Source organism: Argentina anserina, chromosome 7, assembly GCF_933775445.1.
Source record: "Argentina anserina chromosome 7, drPotAnse1.1, whole genome shotgun sequence".
Classification (NCBI taxonomy): domain Eukaryota; kingdom Viridiplantae; phylum Streptophyta; class Magnoliopsida; order Rosales; family Rosaceae; genus Argentina; species Argentina anserina.
In genome coordinates this window covers 819779-837071 of record NC_065878.1, presented here as the reverse complement: position 1 = coordinate 837071, position 17293 = coordinate 819779, and the positions used below count along the sequence as shown (strand labels likewise).

At 38.5% G+C, this 17293-nt stretch overlaps 2 protein-coding genes across 3 annotated transcripts; one reads left to right on the top strand and one right to left on the bottom strand.

Moving 5' to 3' along the window:
* The first annotated feature begins 190 nt into the window (after positions 1-190).
* Positions 191-5553, top strand: LOC126802472 (zinc finger A20 and AN1 domain-containing stress-associated protein 8-like). Of its 2 annotated transcripts, none has more exons than XM_050530112.1 (3): positions 191-304; positions 408-454; positions 4818-5553. In XM_050530112.1, the coding sequence occupies exon 3, from the start codon at positions 4833-4835 to the stop codon at positions 5337-5339; it is 507 nt and encodes a 168-aa protein (XP_050386069.1). In that variant the 5' UTR covers positions 191-304; positions 408-454; positions 4818-4832; the 3' UTR covers positions 5340-5553. The 2 variants fall into 2 exon arrangements, with proteins under 2 accessions (XP_050386069.1, XP_050386068.1); XM_050530111.1 differs by having other exon boundaries at positions 192-304; positions 4782-5553.
* Positions 5554-7942: 2389 nt separating this feature from the next.
* Positions 7943-11549, bottom strand: LOC126802614 (zinc finger BED domain-containing protein DAYSLEEPER-like). The gene is made up of 5 exons (XM_050530263.1): positions 11469-11549; positions 8963-9744; positions 8654-8876; positions 8290-8535; positions 7943-8080 (listed from the first exon to the last, which is right to left on the bottom strand). Exons 1-5 carry the CDS (start codon positions 11547-11549, stop codon positions 7943-7945), a joined length of 1470 nt encoding a protein of 489 aa, XP_050386220.1.
* Between the last annotated feature and the right edge of the window lie 5744 nt (positions 11550-17293).

Here is a 17293-nt window from a genome sequence, read left to right as displayed (position 1 = left end):
AAAAATCCAGCAAAACTCAACAACTGTCACAAAAACTGCGCACGTAACTCGCTTTATAATCCCCTACGTCCGCTTCCACACTAAATCAAGGAAACCCCGTCCCTGGTTGGTTGAGCATCTATCCTTTTCTGACTTTTCGCCCCCTTAAACCAACTAGAAATAGAAACGTGTCGTAGTTGATGAGGTTGGGTACACTCAATCATTGATGCAGTCTCACCCTCCTCCGTATAAATTCGGAGCCGCACCTTGTCCTATCTCTCTCCGACTGACACCTTTTCTCATTTCCTGTTCGCTTCGCTTTAGGGTTCCTTTCTCTCTCTCTCTCTCTCTCTCTCTCTCTCTCTCTCTCTCTTGAATTTTCTGAAAATTGTATATTAATTTGTTGTACTGTGTTTATTCTGTTGAAGGGGAGCGAATTTCAAGCTCTGAAGAGGCTGGTCTTCTCTGCGAACAGGTCAGTCACAGAACTGGGTTATCAATGCTTTCAACTCTGATGAGTTGGATTAGATTGCCTTCCACTTTAATTTTGTTTCATTAGATTAGATTAGATTAGCAAAACAGTGTCAGTTGGGTGTTCTGTTATTTATATTCTGTCTAGTCTTTGCATTCAGAACTACCTTCCTGTTGAGTAATTCTATTGTTTTGTGTCTTGACATCTGATGTTGAATTTTCGTTTATTACGAGTCTTATGAATTTTATCTTTGTAGATTTTGGGCTAAATTTTGAGGGTACAGATGTATAGGAAATCGGTTTTAATTATATCTTATGGAATATCTTTTTATGTTGTATGGGTAGAGTGCAAATGTTATACCTTTGCTCTGCTATGGGGTTTTGCACTTATCCCTAATGTGATGATTACGAAACATTGGTTGGATATCGGGTGTTGTGGACATGATCTCCTCGTAACTCATTTTCATTCAGATGTTTTGCTGTTTGTATTATTTGGTTATTGGTTTGTTCAATCACGTATCAAGCAACTGTGGATGTTTTCAATTTCTTGTCGAGTGACTCCCTAAAATTTTTATTATTTGTATACAAGTGGATAGGTGTTTTGTGTTTTTGGTGTCTATGGTTTTATTTTATCTGAAACCAAAGAGGCCAGACCTGAATATTTTAGGCTGGCATTTGGTAACATTATGCTCTTAGTTTTCATATTTCGACAAGGAGAGAATATAATTGTGAGAAATGAGACATGAAATACAAACTCAGAGCTTTTTGCTTTTCCTAATTGTATTTCATTTGTCCGTCCTCCCTTTCACCTTCCTCAATTATCGCCCTCCATCTTATCTGCCAACCTTATTCCTCTCTCTCACAGAATACTAAATTTCCACATCCTTTTGCCAAAAGGAAAACGGAAAACTAATAACATAAATCCTATCAGAGTGACAGAGGTTTGTAGATCCAAGTTATTCCTGTGAAGAGATAAGTTGAGTTGAGCTGGATTGCCTTAATAGTTATGATCATGTCAGCAGGGCAGACGATTGAAGTATAGGTTCAAGTCATCTTCTATAACTTTTTACTTTGAGCTGATAATCGTATTATATTACACTTACATTTTCTTCTGATGTTGTATTCTCCTTCATTAGGTAGGTATTATAAATTATATGCCAGAAGAAGAATTGTCTGTTAAATTGGTGTATTCTGAAACCGAGTTATCTTCTCCAATGTTGAGCTAAAGTATGTGCTTGAAGCTTGATCATTGTTTTACTGATCGTATCTATACTATAGAAGAATATACTGACCATCAACTTTAGCTGGAGCTTTACTGTTATGCGATACTTCTTGCATGCGGATACCCGTGAACATGCTTATTGTCACGGACCTAGCCATTTGGCTACCACACTTGGTCCATGCGGCGCTCCATCCCCATGGAGTCAGCCTTATCCAACAGGGCAATGCACTGGTTTCGCCCTGCTTTGGGCTCATCATGAGATTGGCTCCAGACCCCAACCTGTGTGTAGGGCGGCCAACTCCCTTTGACATTGAGTCACCAACTAGCGACAAGCTCCCCAAACTTAACCGGGTCGGCCTGCCTGAACCCCTCAGAATGAGCAGCCATATATCACCCACAGTTGTTATCTTGGAGCAATCTCACGTATGTCTGATGTTCATTTAACCAGCGACGCCCACGATTGACACTCCCGAAAACGGGACGTGACATCCTCCCCCACCAAACTTGGTGTACGTCCTCGTACACAGCATCCTCACTTGCGGCCCGCGTAACCCTTGTACGTCCGCGATGCCTGAGCAACGAAAAGGAGTTCCCAAAGATCGCCCAACTATGCTTCGTGTTGGATCTCTCGTCCTGGACTTTGTCACGGATCCTCTCGTCTGGTCCTCCCCCCTGGAGGCGACCCCGACTACTCGACTCCCCGCGGAGCCCCCAGTATCTTGGGGACACGGCGACACGTGTGAGCGTTTGGCGACACAACGACAACAATGTTGAGGCGGCTCTGATACCACTTGTCACAGACCTAGCCATTCGGCTGTCACCTTGGTCCATGCGGCGCTCCATCCACATGGAGCTAGTTTTATCCAACGGGGCAATGCAGTGGTTTCACCCTGCCTTGAGCTCATTAGGGGATCGGCTCCAGACCCCAACATGTGTGTAGGGTGACCAACTCCTTTCTTCGATGTTAAGTCCCTGACTAGCGATAAGCTCCTTAAACTTAACCGGGTCGGCCTGTTTGAACTCTTCGGAATGAGCAGCCATATATTACCCACATATGCCTGATGTTCATTTAACCAGCGACGCTCACGATTGACACTTCCGAAAACGGGACGTGACAGTATGCTGCTTTATAGATCTTAAGGTCCACAGCCTAGGCTAGCAGTAGAGCTAGTCTCTATAATTATATTTTATGGAATTACAGAATTACTGTCCACAAGTGGCAAGATTGCTTGTGGTTCCTTACCATTCTAGGGAAGCATCCCTATTTATCTTGCTTCATGAGGATGTTTATTTACTTTATGCTAAACCTCCACCATTACAAATTGTATCATTTTTAGTATGAAGGATATTGGCTAAAAGGTTGTACCTTTCATTTCTAATCTACCTGACTGGAGAACATAATTCTTCTGTGTAATGAGATATTGGATTGTCGGATATGATACTTATTATATCATTTATATGCATGTATAAGAGTGAGTATTTTAGTCCATGTCAATGTGCTTCTCTTATCCATCAAAATGCATTATGTATCTTGGTTTTTGTTTTTCAAGTGAATTGATGTACATGTCAAGTTACAGACATTTGAATTTCTTGTAGATAGTCGCTGGAGATAGGAAACCCCATAGCTGACCTCCTTTCATTAAAAGTTTTTTCTATAAGTCATGGGATTGACTGATTGCAGTAATGGTTTTAGTGTTGTTTGGGACAGCTAAACTTGGAAAAGTGTTGTATCCGTGAATTAGGGTTGTCAATGGGTCGTGTCGGGTTGGGTTCGTGTCGGGTCAAGGTGTCGCGTGTTATAAAATGTAAACCCAAACCCATTTAATAATCGTGTTAAAAATTTAAACTCAAATCCAACCTATTTATTAAACGGGTTACTCGTTTCCAACCCGTTTAACCCATTTAATAAATATATTTGTCGTTTTAGATAAGATAACTAACTAAAACAATAATCAAATAAAAAGAATTCATTGTATTACCCCAAATACTAGTTCAAAATGAGAAAAACTTACTAAGCCTTTATATACATATAATATTATTATTTTAAATAGCTTGTGTACGCGTATTTTATATAGAATTTAGTTAGACTCTTTTATTAAACGTGTCATGCGGGTTCATTTCGTGTTAGCGGGTTAATCCGTCGTTGACCCGTTTTTTAAATAGGTCATGGCGGGTTAACCCGCCGCTGACCCGCTTTTTAATCGTGCGGGTTCAACCCGCTTTATTTTGTGCGGGTTTCGAGTCGTGTTATCGGGTCGTGTCGAAATTGACAGCCCTACCGTGAATGCATGTTGAACATTATTGTGTTGTGGCTGTCTTTCGTATTAGTTCATTTGCTGTCATATTTTCATTATCACATACTTTTGTGTGTGCTATGAGAATGTATGCTAAAACTACCGAGTACCTTTGTTGTTGATTCCGGACTTTATATAACCTATGAAGAAAGCAAAGGGTGAACTAGAAATGTTTAATCTATCTTGGGAACATAGCATTAATATAATACAGAAAAGCCAAGTTTCTCTTCATTAACTTGTCATTTATGCTGTTCACTATCTGCAAAGTTCTTTATATGGAAAGAAGAGCGTATCTAGGTCTATTGTCATTGTGGTCTGTGATTATTCTAATTAACCAAGGAAACAAATTCAGCTCCTTCAGAAATGTATCATCAGTTTGTTTTGGGTTATTCAGAGGGGAGCGTATCAAAAAAGAAGAAGAAGTTTAACAAAAAACCAAAAAAAAAAAACAGATTTCTCCTGTGTTGGTTTCGCTTCTTTCCATTCTCCTTTCACCGTAAATTGTCCTAGCTTTCTGCCTATTTAGACAGACACTTCTCATACATCTCTTTGCTAGATGTTCTATATTTGCTTGATGAAAGAAAGAAAGATGGGTGTCAAAATACACAACATTGTCGGGAGTGAGTTGAGGGAAGTGTTGTATTGATAACTGTTGAGATGATGTCCACATGACAGTGTCACAGTTGTAGCATACAGGTTAAAAAGTTATTATCTTTTGAGATGTGGCTACTATTGCTATTTTCTGAAAGATTTAATTGATACTACTGTGTTACACTGCTTGGTTATATTGATTTTTTATTTGTTTCTACCTTTAGTTGCCTTACTGGAGAATTAAGAGGATTACTGTGCAGCAATATTTCAAGAGGATGGAGCACAACGAGACAGGATGCCAAGCACCTCCAGAAGCTCCCAAACTTTGTGCGAATAGCTGTGGATTCTTTGGAAGTGCAGCAACCATGAACTTGTGTTCAAAATGCCACAAGGACTTGGTATTGAAGCAAGAACAGGCCAAAGTCGCTGCAGTGTCCATTGAAAGTGCTGTGAATGCCACTCCCAGTAACTGGGGAAAGAAGCCTGCTGTGACTTTAGATGTACAAGCTGGTTCAGTAGATCTGCCTTTTATCTCAACAGAAGCATCCAGTACTCCGCCTCCAAACTGTGAGAAGAAGGTGAAAGAGGCTCCCACCCGATGCAACAGTTGCAGGAAACGGGTTGGTCTGACTGGATTCAACTGCCGCTGTGGCCATCTATTCTGTGCAGTTCATCGATATACTGATAAACATGACTGTCAGTATGACTATAGAGCTGCTGCGCAGGATGCTATAGCAAAAGCCAACCCTGTTGTCAAGTCTGAAAAGCTCGAGAAGATATGAAGAAGCAGCTTTGGAAGCAGGAGCGTGCCTCTGATGAATTACTGCACACATGCTCTGATTTCCATCCATAAGGCCTCTGCTTATGCTGTTTATAGATGATTGGAAGCTGGTTTGGCATGTTTCTTAATGACAGGAACAATGTGTGCTATGGATAATTTGCTTGCTTGTTAAGTTTAATAGTTATATATGTTATGGTTTAAGCTTGCTTCTGGTATGATTTGGTGGAACTGCTTCCAAGGTCGATCTACGTCTGTTGTGAGTTTCGTCAAGTTCTCTTGCATTACAAAACTGGTGCTGATATGTAGAGCATTCTGGTCAATTGCTTCCAGGACAGTCATCATCGGCTTCTTTGCCATTGCAAAAATGACTAGTGTCTCATACTCCTGACTCGCATGTAGTTCGATTATGGTAGCAAGTTGGAGTTGCATCAATCACGTGTGTTTAAAGCCTTAAACATAGGATTAAGATATAATGGAAGATGAGGGCGGACGCGCGCAGCCTAATGTGAAGGCTCAGTGGGTCAAGTAATGAGCGGGCATGGGTCATCCATGACCAACGCTTCTGCCCCTACTTGCAGGAACACCGTGGAACTTCCAAACTCGGCCGTCCATCTCACCGTGTTTGACTTTCCCTCGCAACAGATCGTTGTCCGTCCGACACCGTTAACCACTCTTTTTGCCACTACTTACAGAATAACAGAAACAGCGGCAACAGATTACTGCTTAATCACAACGGTCGTTAAATTACTATGAACATTCATCATCCGATAACCTTGCTTCTGTCTCTCTCAATCTGATTGAGTCGATTGTGTCCCATGATTTTCTTAAGAACTTAAAATGCTACATAAACCAAGTCGGAAAAATTCTTCCAAGTAGGAAAGTAATGCACTGTGCCACTGTCTATCTTACAGGACCACATTGTTGAATATTTTATCAAATCAATTAGAAGCGGAAAAAAAAATAAGAGTTATGTTAGTAGAATATGAATCGTCTTTGCATACGAAATTATGAATCGTCTTTGCTTAATATAAGATATTAAGCTATCATGTCTGACTTTGCATACGAAATTATGAAGAAAACAGAACTCAAACATTGATAGTATTGTTGATAATTTATTGATGATCTGAATGGAGCTATATATATATATATATATCACATCAACATAAAATTGAAAAAGAAAAAAAACAATATAACTAGTTAATGTAAGAATGTGTAGGTTTCAAATGTGAGTCAACGCATGCGTAAAACGTAAGCCTGGGAAAATTAGCCAGGAACTGGTGAAAATGAAATTACGTACGAGTGAAGTCGGACAGTCGGAAATGGCGCGTAGAGAAACCGAGAAGGAGCAGACGCGTGTGGCTCACACGTGTACGCCGGACGAGAATAGAAAGTGACATCCACGAAAGCGAAAGCGGTCAGATAGGGCGGCTGGCTATCGTCTGCCTTGCCATTTTCCCATTTTGCCCTTCCACTTGCCTCCTCTAGGATCGCGTTCGTTTCTTTTTCTCCTCTCCGTCATACCCATGCAATGCCAACATGGCCAACCGAAAAATAATATCAGCTTCTTGGTGCATGACAACCATGATACAAAAATATCTTTCTAATTCTAATTTCTCCCTTTTTTTATAGAAAAAATCCTAGTATTTTATAAATTTTGTTTAAGGCCTAAATATAGGCCTGGCAATTGGGCGGGGCACGTGCGTGTTTTTGGCGGGCCGTGCTTTTAACGGGCCGGCACGCTAAAAACTCGTTTATATTAAGGGGTTAAGCGGGTTTCGTACGACGGGTTTCCGTGCAACTCGTTGGAACCCGTCAACCCGCAAATTTTTTTTTCAAAAATTCGACATGATTTGATTTATTTATTTATTTTTTTCTACAATTTTACCCAACCCTTTGAGAATAAAAAATATTTTTATTTATGATTTTTTTTATTTTGGAGTCCTCAATTTTGTAAAGGTTCATCCCTAATGGTCTCATAGAAACAATCAAAATAACATTATAATTGTGCTACTTGTTTGAATTCAAGTACCTGTTTTTACATGCAACATCAAACTAATTGAAAATATGTAAGATACATTGTAATTAACATTGTTCGAATTCAAGTGCAACAACAAACTAATTGAGAATTGCAATTAACCTTTTTCGAATTCAAGTGCCTATTTATAAGTACAACAACAAACTAATTGAGAACATATAAAATAAACTGCAAACTAATATGTCTTATCCCCGTATTTCACATCAATGCCATATTTTCTCTCAAGTGAAGCTCTCTTCTTCCTCTATTCGATCATGCATTCTCAAACCCAATATGTCTTCGGAAAAATCGTCCACCTCAACCATCTTCTTTTCTGAAATATTATAAATAAAAAAATATAAATATAACATAAAGGTCAAACTAGTGAAATCAAACTAAATTATTTTCTATTTACCTTTCTTCTTCCCGAAAATCCAATCTCGAGTACATAACAAAGCTTGTACTGTCTCAGGCAACAAAGAACCCCGATACTCATCTATAACTCGACCACCAATGCTAAAAGCCGACTCAGATGCAACCGTGGAGATAGGAATAGTCAACACATCACGAGCCATCTGAGATAGGATTGGCTATCGGTGTCGCTCCATCTTCCACCAAGAAAGTACATCCAAGTCTACCAAATTATCGAGTCTTACTTCATCCAAATACTTGTTCAGTTCAGTCTTTAAACTTGAATTATGACCGCTCTTGTAACGGGCATCAAATTCCTGCAATAGAGCAATTTGACGTTTAATACTTTAAGAAAATCATACTAACCAAGAATAGTCTCAAAATAATTAAATTAATTAGTTACCTGAAGTATACAAGGCTTCCCTTATATTTGAGACGAGCTCTCATGAATATGGTAACTAGAACTTTAGTGAGTGGAGGTTTCTTTGTAGGCACCAAACAAAGAAGATAGAGTGTCAGTAAAAACCTTCAATTGTGAAGGTTCTCGACCATAGAGCTTTTCATAAGCCCATTCAACAAACTCCATCTTAAACCGAGGATCCATCACCACTGCAATCCCCAAAATCAGGCTATAATTTGACCAATATTTCTTAAACTTCAAATCCAACTCTTTTCCCATCCGGCTTAGAAAAGAATCTTCACTGGCAATGGCTTCATGTATACTGTGCTGAACAACTAACACCTTCGGGAAAAATAAGTTTGATGTAGGGTACTTTGTTCCAAAAAAACAACACTGTTACTTCATAAAATTCCCCTAGAAACTTATTTATCTTCTCAATCTTGTCCCACTCCTCATCTGAAGGACACCACTTGAAAGAACTGTCACTTACTGCCAAGTTCATCAATGCACTATGATAGTAGACAGCACCATCAAGCATCAAATAGGTTGAATTCCACCTTGTTGGCATATCTTGTCTCAATCCCCTTCTGCTTCCTCCCAAACCAACTTGTGAAACACATTGTAGAAACCTTTGTTTTCTAACTTCTGAACCCTTTATATACTTGATGTCTTCTGTATCTTTGTGACAGATGTGTGAATCTCTTTCAGTCCATCTTGAATTATCAAATTCAAGATGTGTGCACAACATCTGACATGAAAATATTTGCCATCTACTAAAAGCAAGCCTATGAAATTCAACCTCATCTTTAGCTTCTCAACAAAAGAGTCATTGGATGTTGCATTATCTAAGGTAATTGAAAACAACTTCTCTTCAATTCCCCACTCTCCAATCAAGGTAAATACCTTATCAACTAATGCAACACCATTGTGAGGAGGAGGCATATGACAAAAATTAATAATTCTTTTTTCTAATCTCCATTCTGAATTCACAAAGTGTGCAGTAATAGTTAAATACCCATCAATAACTACAGAGGTCCACAAATCAGCAGTCAAACTAATTCTTCCTTTAGCTGAACTCAACAAATTCTTAAGCTTCACTTTTTCACTATCATACGTCTTCAAGACATGAGCCTTAACAGTGTTTCTACTAGGGAGTGTAAGTTGAGGAGATCTATATTGAAACACATCTCTAATGCCCTCATACTCAACAAAATTGAATGGCAAATCATGTCTAACAATTGCCTCAATCACCAACTCTCTGAATCTATCAATACTAAATGAATCAGAACATGTGGAAGACTGTGGTGAGACAACATCACTAATACTACATTTATTATGGTGACGCAACATGCTACCCGTACCTGTTCCTGAGTCACATTTGAGTATAGTTCCGCACTTTTTGCATTTGGCACGTCTCCCTCGATCGGGACCCTCAGCAAAATCCTCAAACGTTATCCAAACCACAGATGTCCTTGCCCTCTTCTTCCTAGCTGCCATACCTCGTACTTCATTACTGCTTGGTAAACTAACTCCTACTTCTTCATTCATGGACAGATTCTGAGACTCATCATTCACACTCATCTACAAATCCAAAGTACAGACAGTTGTAAGAGTAAAATATAAAACATGGGACTGAAGCATAGCAAATAAATTTGATTCAACTATCATTATATTCAAAAGCATTGCTAACATATCAGTTTGAAACAAATATCATTATATTCAAAAGCATAGCAAATTGGAACATAATGCAAATTGTAACTCTAATTATGTAATTATGTAAGTCTATGAACTCTGTAACTCTAACTCTGTAACTTTATGCAAATTGGAACGCTAACTGTCTAACTCTCTAACTGACAGTTCATCTAAATTGGATCTCAAAGACATAAGATCCTGAATATGATATTTAAGCAGTGAGGGTAAAATAGCATCGATTATGAAACATGGGGTACACGTACAATCAATGATCATCACAGCCCTCCTATACATGTGTACTGCATATATAAAAAATATTGCTCTAACTATGGTACACGTACAATCAAAGGAACATCTTTACCTTAGAAATTTCACGGTCATCAAACAAGCTATTGAACTGGATGCGATAATTCTCTATACGCAAGGCAACTAATCCAACAGTGTCATCAAAAGAAATGTTACTACATATGCCTTCATGGCTTCATGTACTTCTGGAGAAGAAAAAGGGAGCTTAAAAAGAACAAATAAGTACTTAGAAGTAGTAAGCACCAAATCTACTACGTCGTATATGCCACAAATTAACATTCAACCAGGATATATGGCAAAGGTTCATCTTAGGCATCAGTGCAAAATAATTCAGGAATGCCTTGCGGCCAATAGTTTATAAAAATTCATCAAGCATATTAACCCTAGTACACTACCAATGTTTAATGCTATGTATTGGTATTCACTATTAATACTGCTCAAGCTTGCACTCTAAGTTCAAAATTTTAGAGATGAGAACTTGCACAAAATTTCTGCATTTGGTGCAGAATCTCTAAAGTTTCTTTCACTTCTCTCTGACTTGAAAAAACAAATCAAAAAGGAAGTAGAACAAGTAAAAGATACAAGCAGCAAATTTCGCAAACTAATCCATGAACGTGCAAGAACACAGAACTAGAAAAGCATAATTTTTTTTTGCAACAAAACAGACAAGAACAAGAACTTAACCCAGTAAAAGAAAGATGAGGAGAGACCTATAGTTACAAAATGATGACGATTACATACATGTCAACTAAGCCCTACATTACAAAACAAGACATTTCCCTCCAATTCCCTAATCCTTGCCTTGCCCAAACAAAACTTTATAACTCACAGACATGCATACATTCTGTTTCTGAGACACAAAAGAAGAGAGATATTATATAACATAATATCATTGCATGATAATATTCATAGAAATCACTTCACCTTAAACAATAAACCAATATGACGATTACTTGTAAACTAAGGTAGAAGCCACTGCTAGTAGTACTTTTCATTATAATTGCTGCTAACTGCATTTTAAAGCAGTGATCATTCTAATTTTTCTAAATCCTAATACTTTTCAATAAGCATTATATTCACCTGAATAGATTGGTTGATCTACAAACCCAAACAAGTACTCTATCAATATTTTAACTTCACCTTCCATGATGCCATTATATCTAAATTGAGTGCAGCTTCCGATTTATTTGAAAAACTAAATACCATTTTCTTTTCTGGACAAAGCTCGATAGAGAAAAGAAAACCCTCAATGGGAAGCAATGAGGGAAATGAGAAACTAAATATCATTTATTTGAAAAACTAAATACCTTTTTTTCTTTCTGATCAATCCCCATCTGTAAGTTGTACTCAGTCAACCAACACAAAACAAAGCCAGCAATCACCTTCATAGTTATATAAATTCTTCTCATATCAGAATGACAACTACTGCCACATTCCTGAGATCTCTCCCAAAATACGAACTATTTGTACTACACTACAAGCATTACCAACTATCACATGCACCATTATATATACCTCTTATTTCCAACTACAAATCCTAAGACATACAAATGCTTAACTTTGAAGGGTGCCAGAGCCTACAAGTGTTTTCACTCTTTCACTAAAACTGGGTTCTACCAAATTTAGCTTTTCCTTCTCTATTTTTAGTTATATTCCTATGTGTGTAAATTTCACAATAGCCCACAAACTATTACCCCTAAATAACCAGCATCACTAAGTGAAAATAACAGAGCTTAATGAGCTACTACTTAATTGGTTATTGAGTTGTTATATTTACCATAAATGAGCTCGAGGAGTTTGAGCTTACAGAGAGAGAGAGAGTATTTGGCTACGGTTCGCAGAAAATTAGAAAGAAAGCACACATTCAAATATACCCACAAATATACACACAGACACACACACGATTACTCACAATTCGTGTGAAATCACCATCGAAGACAAAACCCACATTCAGATCTACCCATAATGAAGAAAACAAAGCAGAAGAGGAACATGAAGAAGATGAGATGATTACCTCAAAATTTACTATAGTACTCAAACGCTCCAAGACACCATTATTCCAACACGGCAACACAATGGTGAGAGAGAGATCAGTAGGAGGTGTGTGTTGCAGAAGCCCAAAAACACAGTGGGGGAGAGAGAGATCGATGAAGACTGAAGAGGTGTGTTGCACGATTGCGGCTTGGAAATTCCTTTTAACTTTTAAGTGGGTTAATGAGTTCTAAACGGGTTCCACGAAAAAACACGGCACGCACGAAATTTAACGGGTTTTAGTTGGTCCGGGCTTGCGCATCACGATTTTGTTATTGGACGGGTTTCGTGCGTGTTTAGTCGTGCGGGTATCATGCGGGTTCACGGGTTTCAGGCTTGATTTCCAGGCCTACCTGAATAGACATTACATATTCCGAAACACATTTTACAATAGTACACAAAATAAGCCCAACCGAGCAAGTCATCTTGGGCTCAAAAGCTAGATCAACTCAACCCCCTTCTTTCATCATGCTCCGATCAGCAAAACTCCATCTTAGGCAAGCCCTCCCCGACCAACAAGTAGTACCACTGCCAATAGCACCCGCCACGCAGCCACAAGCATGCACCCATACGGAGCAACTAAAACCCAAAGAAGTGACCCTCGCAACAACACCAACAAGACACCTCAAAAAAGTCGTTGCACAAGGAGAAATCCAAAGGAGAGTTGATTGCCAACCACCAAGCACGCCACCCTTGCCTAATCCCACCTCAGATCTCAGATCTAGCCCTCAAGCCCTCGACGAACCCATCCCAGAGAGACTCCCAATAGAAGATAAAATGACAGGAATTAAAGGAATCTTGTCCAGCAGCAAACCACAAGACGGCAGCAGGACCAGCAGTCCGACCACGCGTCCATGCGCCATCGGACGAGACAAGTTAAAGGAGATCGGCGCCTAGGTTTTGCTGGAGTGGCCAAGAGAGAAACCCTAGTCCTTCGGTGGTGTCAGTATTTATTCAATAATGATCCTAAAGAACAAGACTAGTTACTTCATGGCCCTAGTTGATTTGATGTTATTGATGTCACTATTTCCAAAAGTTGAAGACAAAAATGAGAAATTTATTTCTCTTATTTTGTTTTTGTTTTTCTGCCATTTTATTTCTCTAATCAGATTAAGAATCTTATAACACAAACTTTGACACCGTCGTACGAATAGGCAAGGCATCCAGGAGGCAGCTTTTATTTAGATGGCTAGTCTAAAGTAAAAAAGAAGTGACAATTTGCTTTTAAAGCATTCTTTTTTCTATGACAACTTTAGGGTAAATCATAAGTCATTACTATAATTGATAGCAGCTTTACGGCACTCGTAACTAGGACTCTTATCTTGCTTCTTACTTCAGATTTATCTAAAATAAAATTTGTCTTTTACATCAAAATATATATGATGAAAATAGAGATTCTCATATGCATCTTTGTTTTTTAGGTAACGTGAAATGGTTTCATTGATAGAAAAAATCACATATTCATGAAGCTTAGACGAGCGAGTCTGAAAACATATCCTATATATTGCACACTAAACAACTAATACAAACTAACAGTTGTGACCCATGTCACCGTCATCGGGCATGTTTATTTGTTGCCATGTGTGTCTGAAGATGGACCAGATCTCTAGTTCTCGTTCCTAGAGAGGAGATCGGGGTGGGTGTTCATGAAGGGGGGTGTGGGGAGATTGATGTGGCGGCCAAGATCTGGTTTGGCCACCATGGTCGCTCGTGAGATAGTTTGGTGCATGATCGGGAAGAGGTGAGGGGAGCAGAGATCGTGATGGTGCTGTTCAATTCCGACCATGTAGATCTGAGTCGAATTGGGAATCTTATTTCGAATCTAGGGAATGTGGCGGCGAGATCTCGTGAAATGTGGTCATAACGATCTGGGGGCGGGATGTGATATTGTTGGGCTTGCTAATGGCGCAACAACGATGGTCCGGCGGTGGTAGTTGTGGTGAGTGGCTGCCGGTTCTAGGTTGCTGCAGTCAATCTCTCCGTTAAGGATTGGGTTGGGATGTTCCGTTTGGGCCCGGCCTAGGTTTGTGTTTTAATAATTGTTTTTACTTTTTTCTATTTGCTAAAAATAAATCCCTTGTTGGTTAGTACAAGGAGTTTTTAGTTTTTGTTCATTTTAGATCGTGAGGGTTGGGGTGGCAGCCACAATACATGGGTCATCCTGATACAGATACTGGTTTGTGGCAGTTGGAATCTGTGTTTAAATAATTTGAGTTTGGATTTTTCCAAAGTTTCATAGTTTGGATTGGTAGACAATTTTATTTTACTGTTTTATTTGTTTTCAATTTCTTAAGAAATAGAATTAAGCGTAGTCTCAAATTTAGCAATTTGACTGTTGTGTTTGCTCTAGGACGACGCCAAGTACCGATCATTGCAAATCGGTTGCTGCCACCCACTTGCAGGATGAAATCTAATGTCATCGGATGGTCGATTCAGTGGAAACATAGTAGGAAATTTTTCGTAGTAGAAACTTATAGCTCTTAGTGAGCATTATCTTGGTGGTATGTTGCCAAAATTGTAAAGTAAATGGAATTGTCAATGTTACACCTTCTGCCAATCGGTGTTTGTTAGAATGCATAAGTTGTTGGGTTGAGAATTATTCTGTAATCTTATGATTTTCTCTTTTGAGTGGCTGTATTATGAGGTTTAGACTCTATGTCATCTCTTGTTGATTTTATTAATAGTTATTACCTAGGGCTGCCGTTTTGGCCATACTTCAGGCAAAAAAAGGAGAGATCTCTAGAAGCCAAGATGTGATGCAAGTTCCACTACCAACACACCACATCTTCACAACCCCATGATAGTGTTCTATTTGTATATGGAAGACCATAAGGATGTCGTTGCACAAAACTGAAACCCTAACGTTGTGAGAAACCGTTACTTGAATATTAAAAATTCGGAAATTTTTCGTAATACCCATCTCTAGTTCTCTACTCTGTGGATATGAATAGAGACAATATAAAAAGTTCTCGCTATCCAAAGAAAGGCACATTAGACCAACATATCATGTTTAATTTACATATAACCCTGATTAAATGGATAAATTATTCTATATAGCCGGTATATAGTCCACGTGACGTACTTCATTAATGTTATTTATCTATTTTTCATTGTGTTTATTTCTGTTTAATTATTCATATTTAAATATATTTTTTATTTTTCACTAAGTGCATGTTTAGCAAATTATAAAGTACTATAATTAGTTTGATATATTAGAGCATCCGCACCGACAAGCGTGGAGGAGCTGGTGCTCGAGCAGCGACGAGGACTGATAAGTTTGCTCGAGCAAACCGATTTTCGATCTCGCACCGGACGAGAGGTGCTCGCCCAGTCAATCGGAATGGTTTGCTCGCCCCTCCGCTCGAGCAAAGTTTGCTCCGGCGATTGCTCGACCGCCTAGCGGAGCCCACGACACATGAGTGACGTCAGGTGCAGGATTAATTTTTTTTTTCTGTTTGGCGCGTGCATTGCACGCGCCAGTAACAAATAAAAAAAATTTTAACGAGCCAATGAATGGCTGACACGTGTCTTACCGAATGGGCCAACGGTATAATAGATCTGGGCATTCCATTTTGAATCAGAAATTTCTATCTAACGGTCAGAATTAATAGGCAACGGTTACTATTTGATCAGAACATATATAAACTCAAAAAATAGTTAAAAAAATCCCAAAATTTTCAAAACTCTCCCAAAAAATTTCCTATAAATACTACTTCAATATTTGATCAACTCACACCAATTTGTGTACAACAAATTTCACATCTTCCTCCATCTCTTCTCTCATTTCGTTTAGCATTTTTTTCCAAAACAATGGGCACTCATTGGCTTCCTTTCGAAGATTTACAAATGTGCATTTCTTTTGTCCGTCATAGCATTGATGAATATGACCGTAACAAACAAAAGAGGGACAAATTGTGGGAGACAATTCATGGCGATTATATGCAAAATTGTGGGTAGCACCGGGTGAGAAACCTCTGAAGGAGCCGAGGACCCGAATCGCGCTCGCTTCTCACTACAACAAGTTCAAGCTACTCTTGCAAAAATGGGGAGAATGTTTGGTAGCGTCACGAAAACGTATAGCTAGCGGCACTTCGCTAATGGACGAAGTAAGTACATTATTTTATCATATATTATAATTTTTATTTGATTATATGAATTAAATTATGTAATTTATATCTATTTTGTTTAAATATGTAGCATTGTTTACATTAATTATTTTAATATATCTATTTTTTTACATTATTTGTTTTATCTAATTTGTTTAAATATGTAGCATTGTTTACATTATTTGTTTTAATATATCTAATTTGTTAATTATTTGTTTTATCCAATTTATTTAAATTATGTAATTAAATATGTACCTAATATAAGTTTTTTACATCAGGAACGACAAGCTCAATCATGTTACTATAATGCCAAGAAGAAAAAGTTTACACACTTTAAATATTGGAAAGTGGTTAAAGATCATTCATCTTTCGTTGCGGTGCTACCTACTACTCCATCTCTATATGCAAGTAGTTACAACGGTACTGCTTCCGCAACTGAATCATCTCCAACCATCAATTTGGATGATGACCAATTGAATGAGACACCTCAAAGCAACACGGCAACTCCATCGAGTCAACCTAGACCAATGGGAACCAAGGCGGCAAAGGAAGCTAGGCGCCAAACGAAACAGGGTAAGACTCCTATTGAGCAACGAGTGGAGGTTTTGCATACCATTGCAAGTGACTAAGCATCATGGCATACCAAAAGACTAGCTCATAATGAAAGTGAGCTTAATTATTATGCGGAGTACATAGACATTCAAAAGCTGAAAGAAGCAAGGGCGGAAGAAGAGTTTCGATTGAAGAAACAAGAGAATGACACAAGGATCATGACAATGGATTTGGAGACTATGACCCCAATCTCGAAAATGTATTTTACCAAGAGGAAACTAGCAATCCTTAATGAAGGAGAAGCTAGTCATGATCAACCAACCGATGAAACATATTCAGATTGTTATCACTCAAGTTGCGTGCTTTTTCCATAGTAGTTATAGTATTGTACTAAGAATAAATCTGGGCTTGGCTCGTCATTTTATGTAATTTAAATTTTTCGA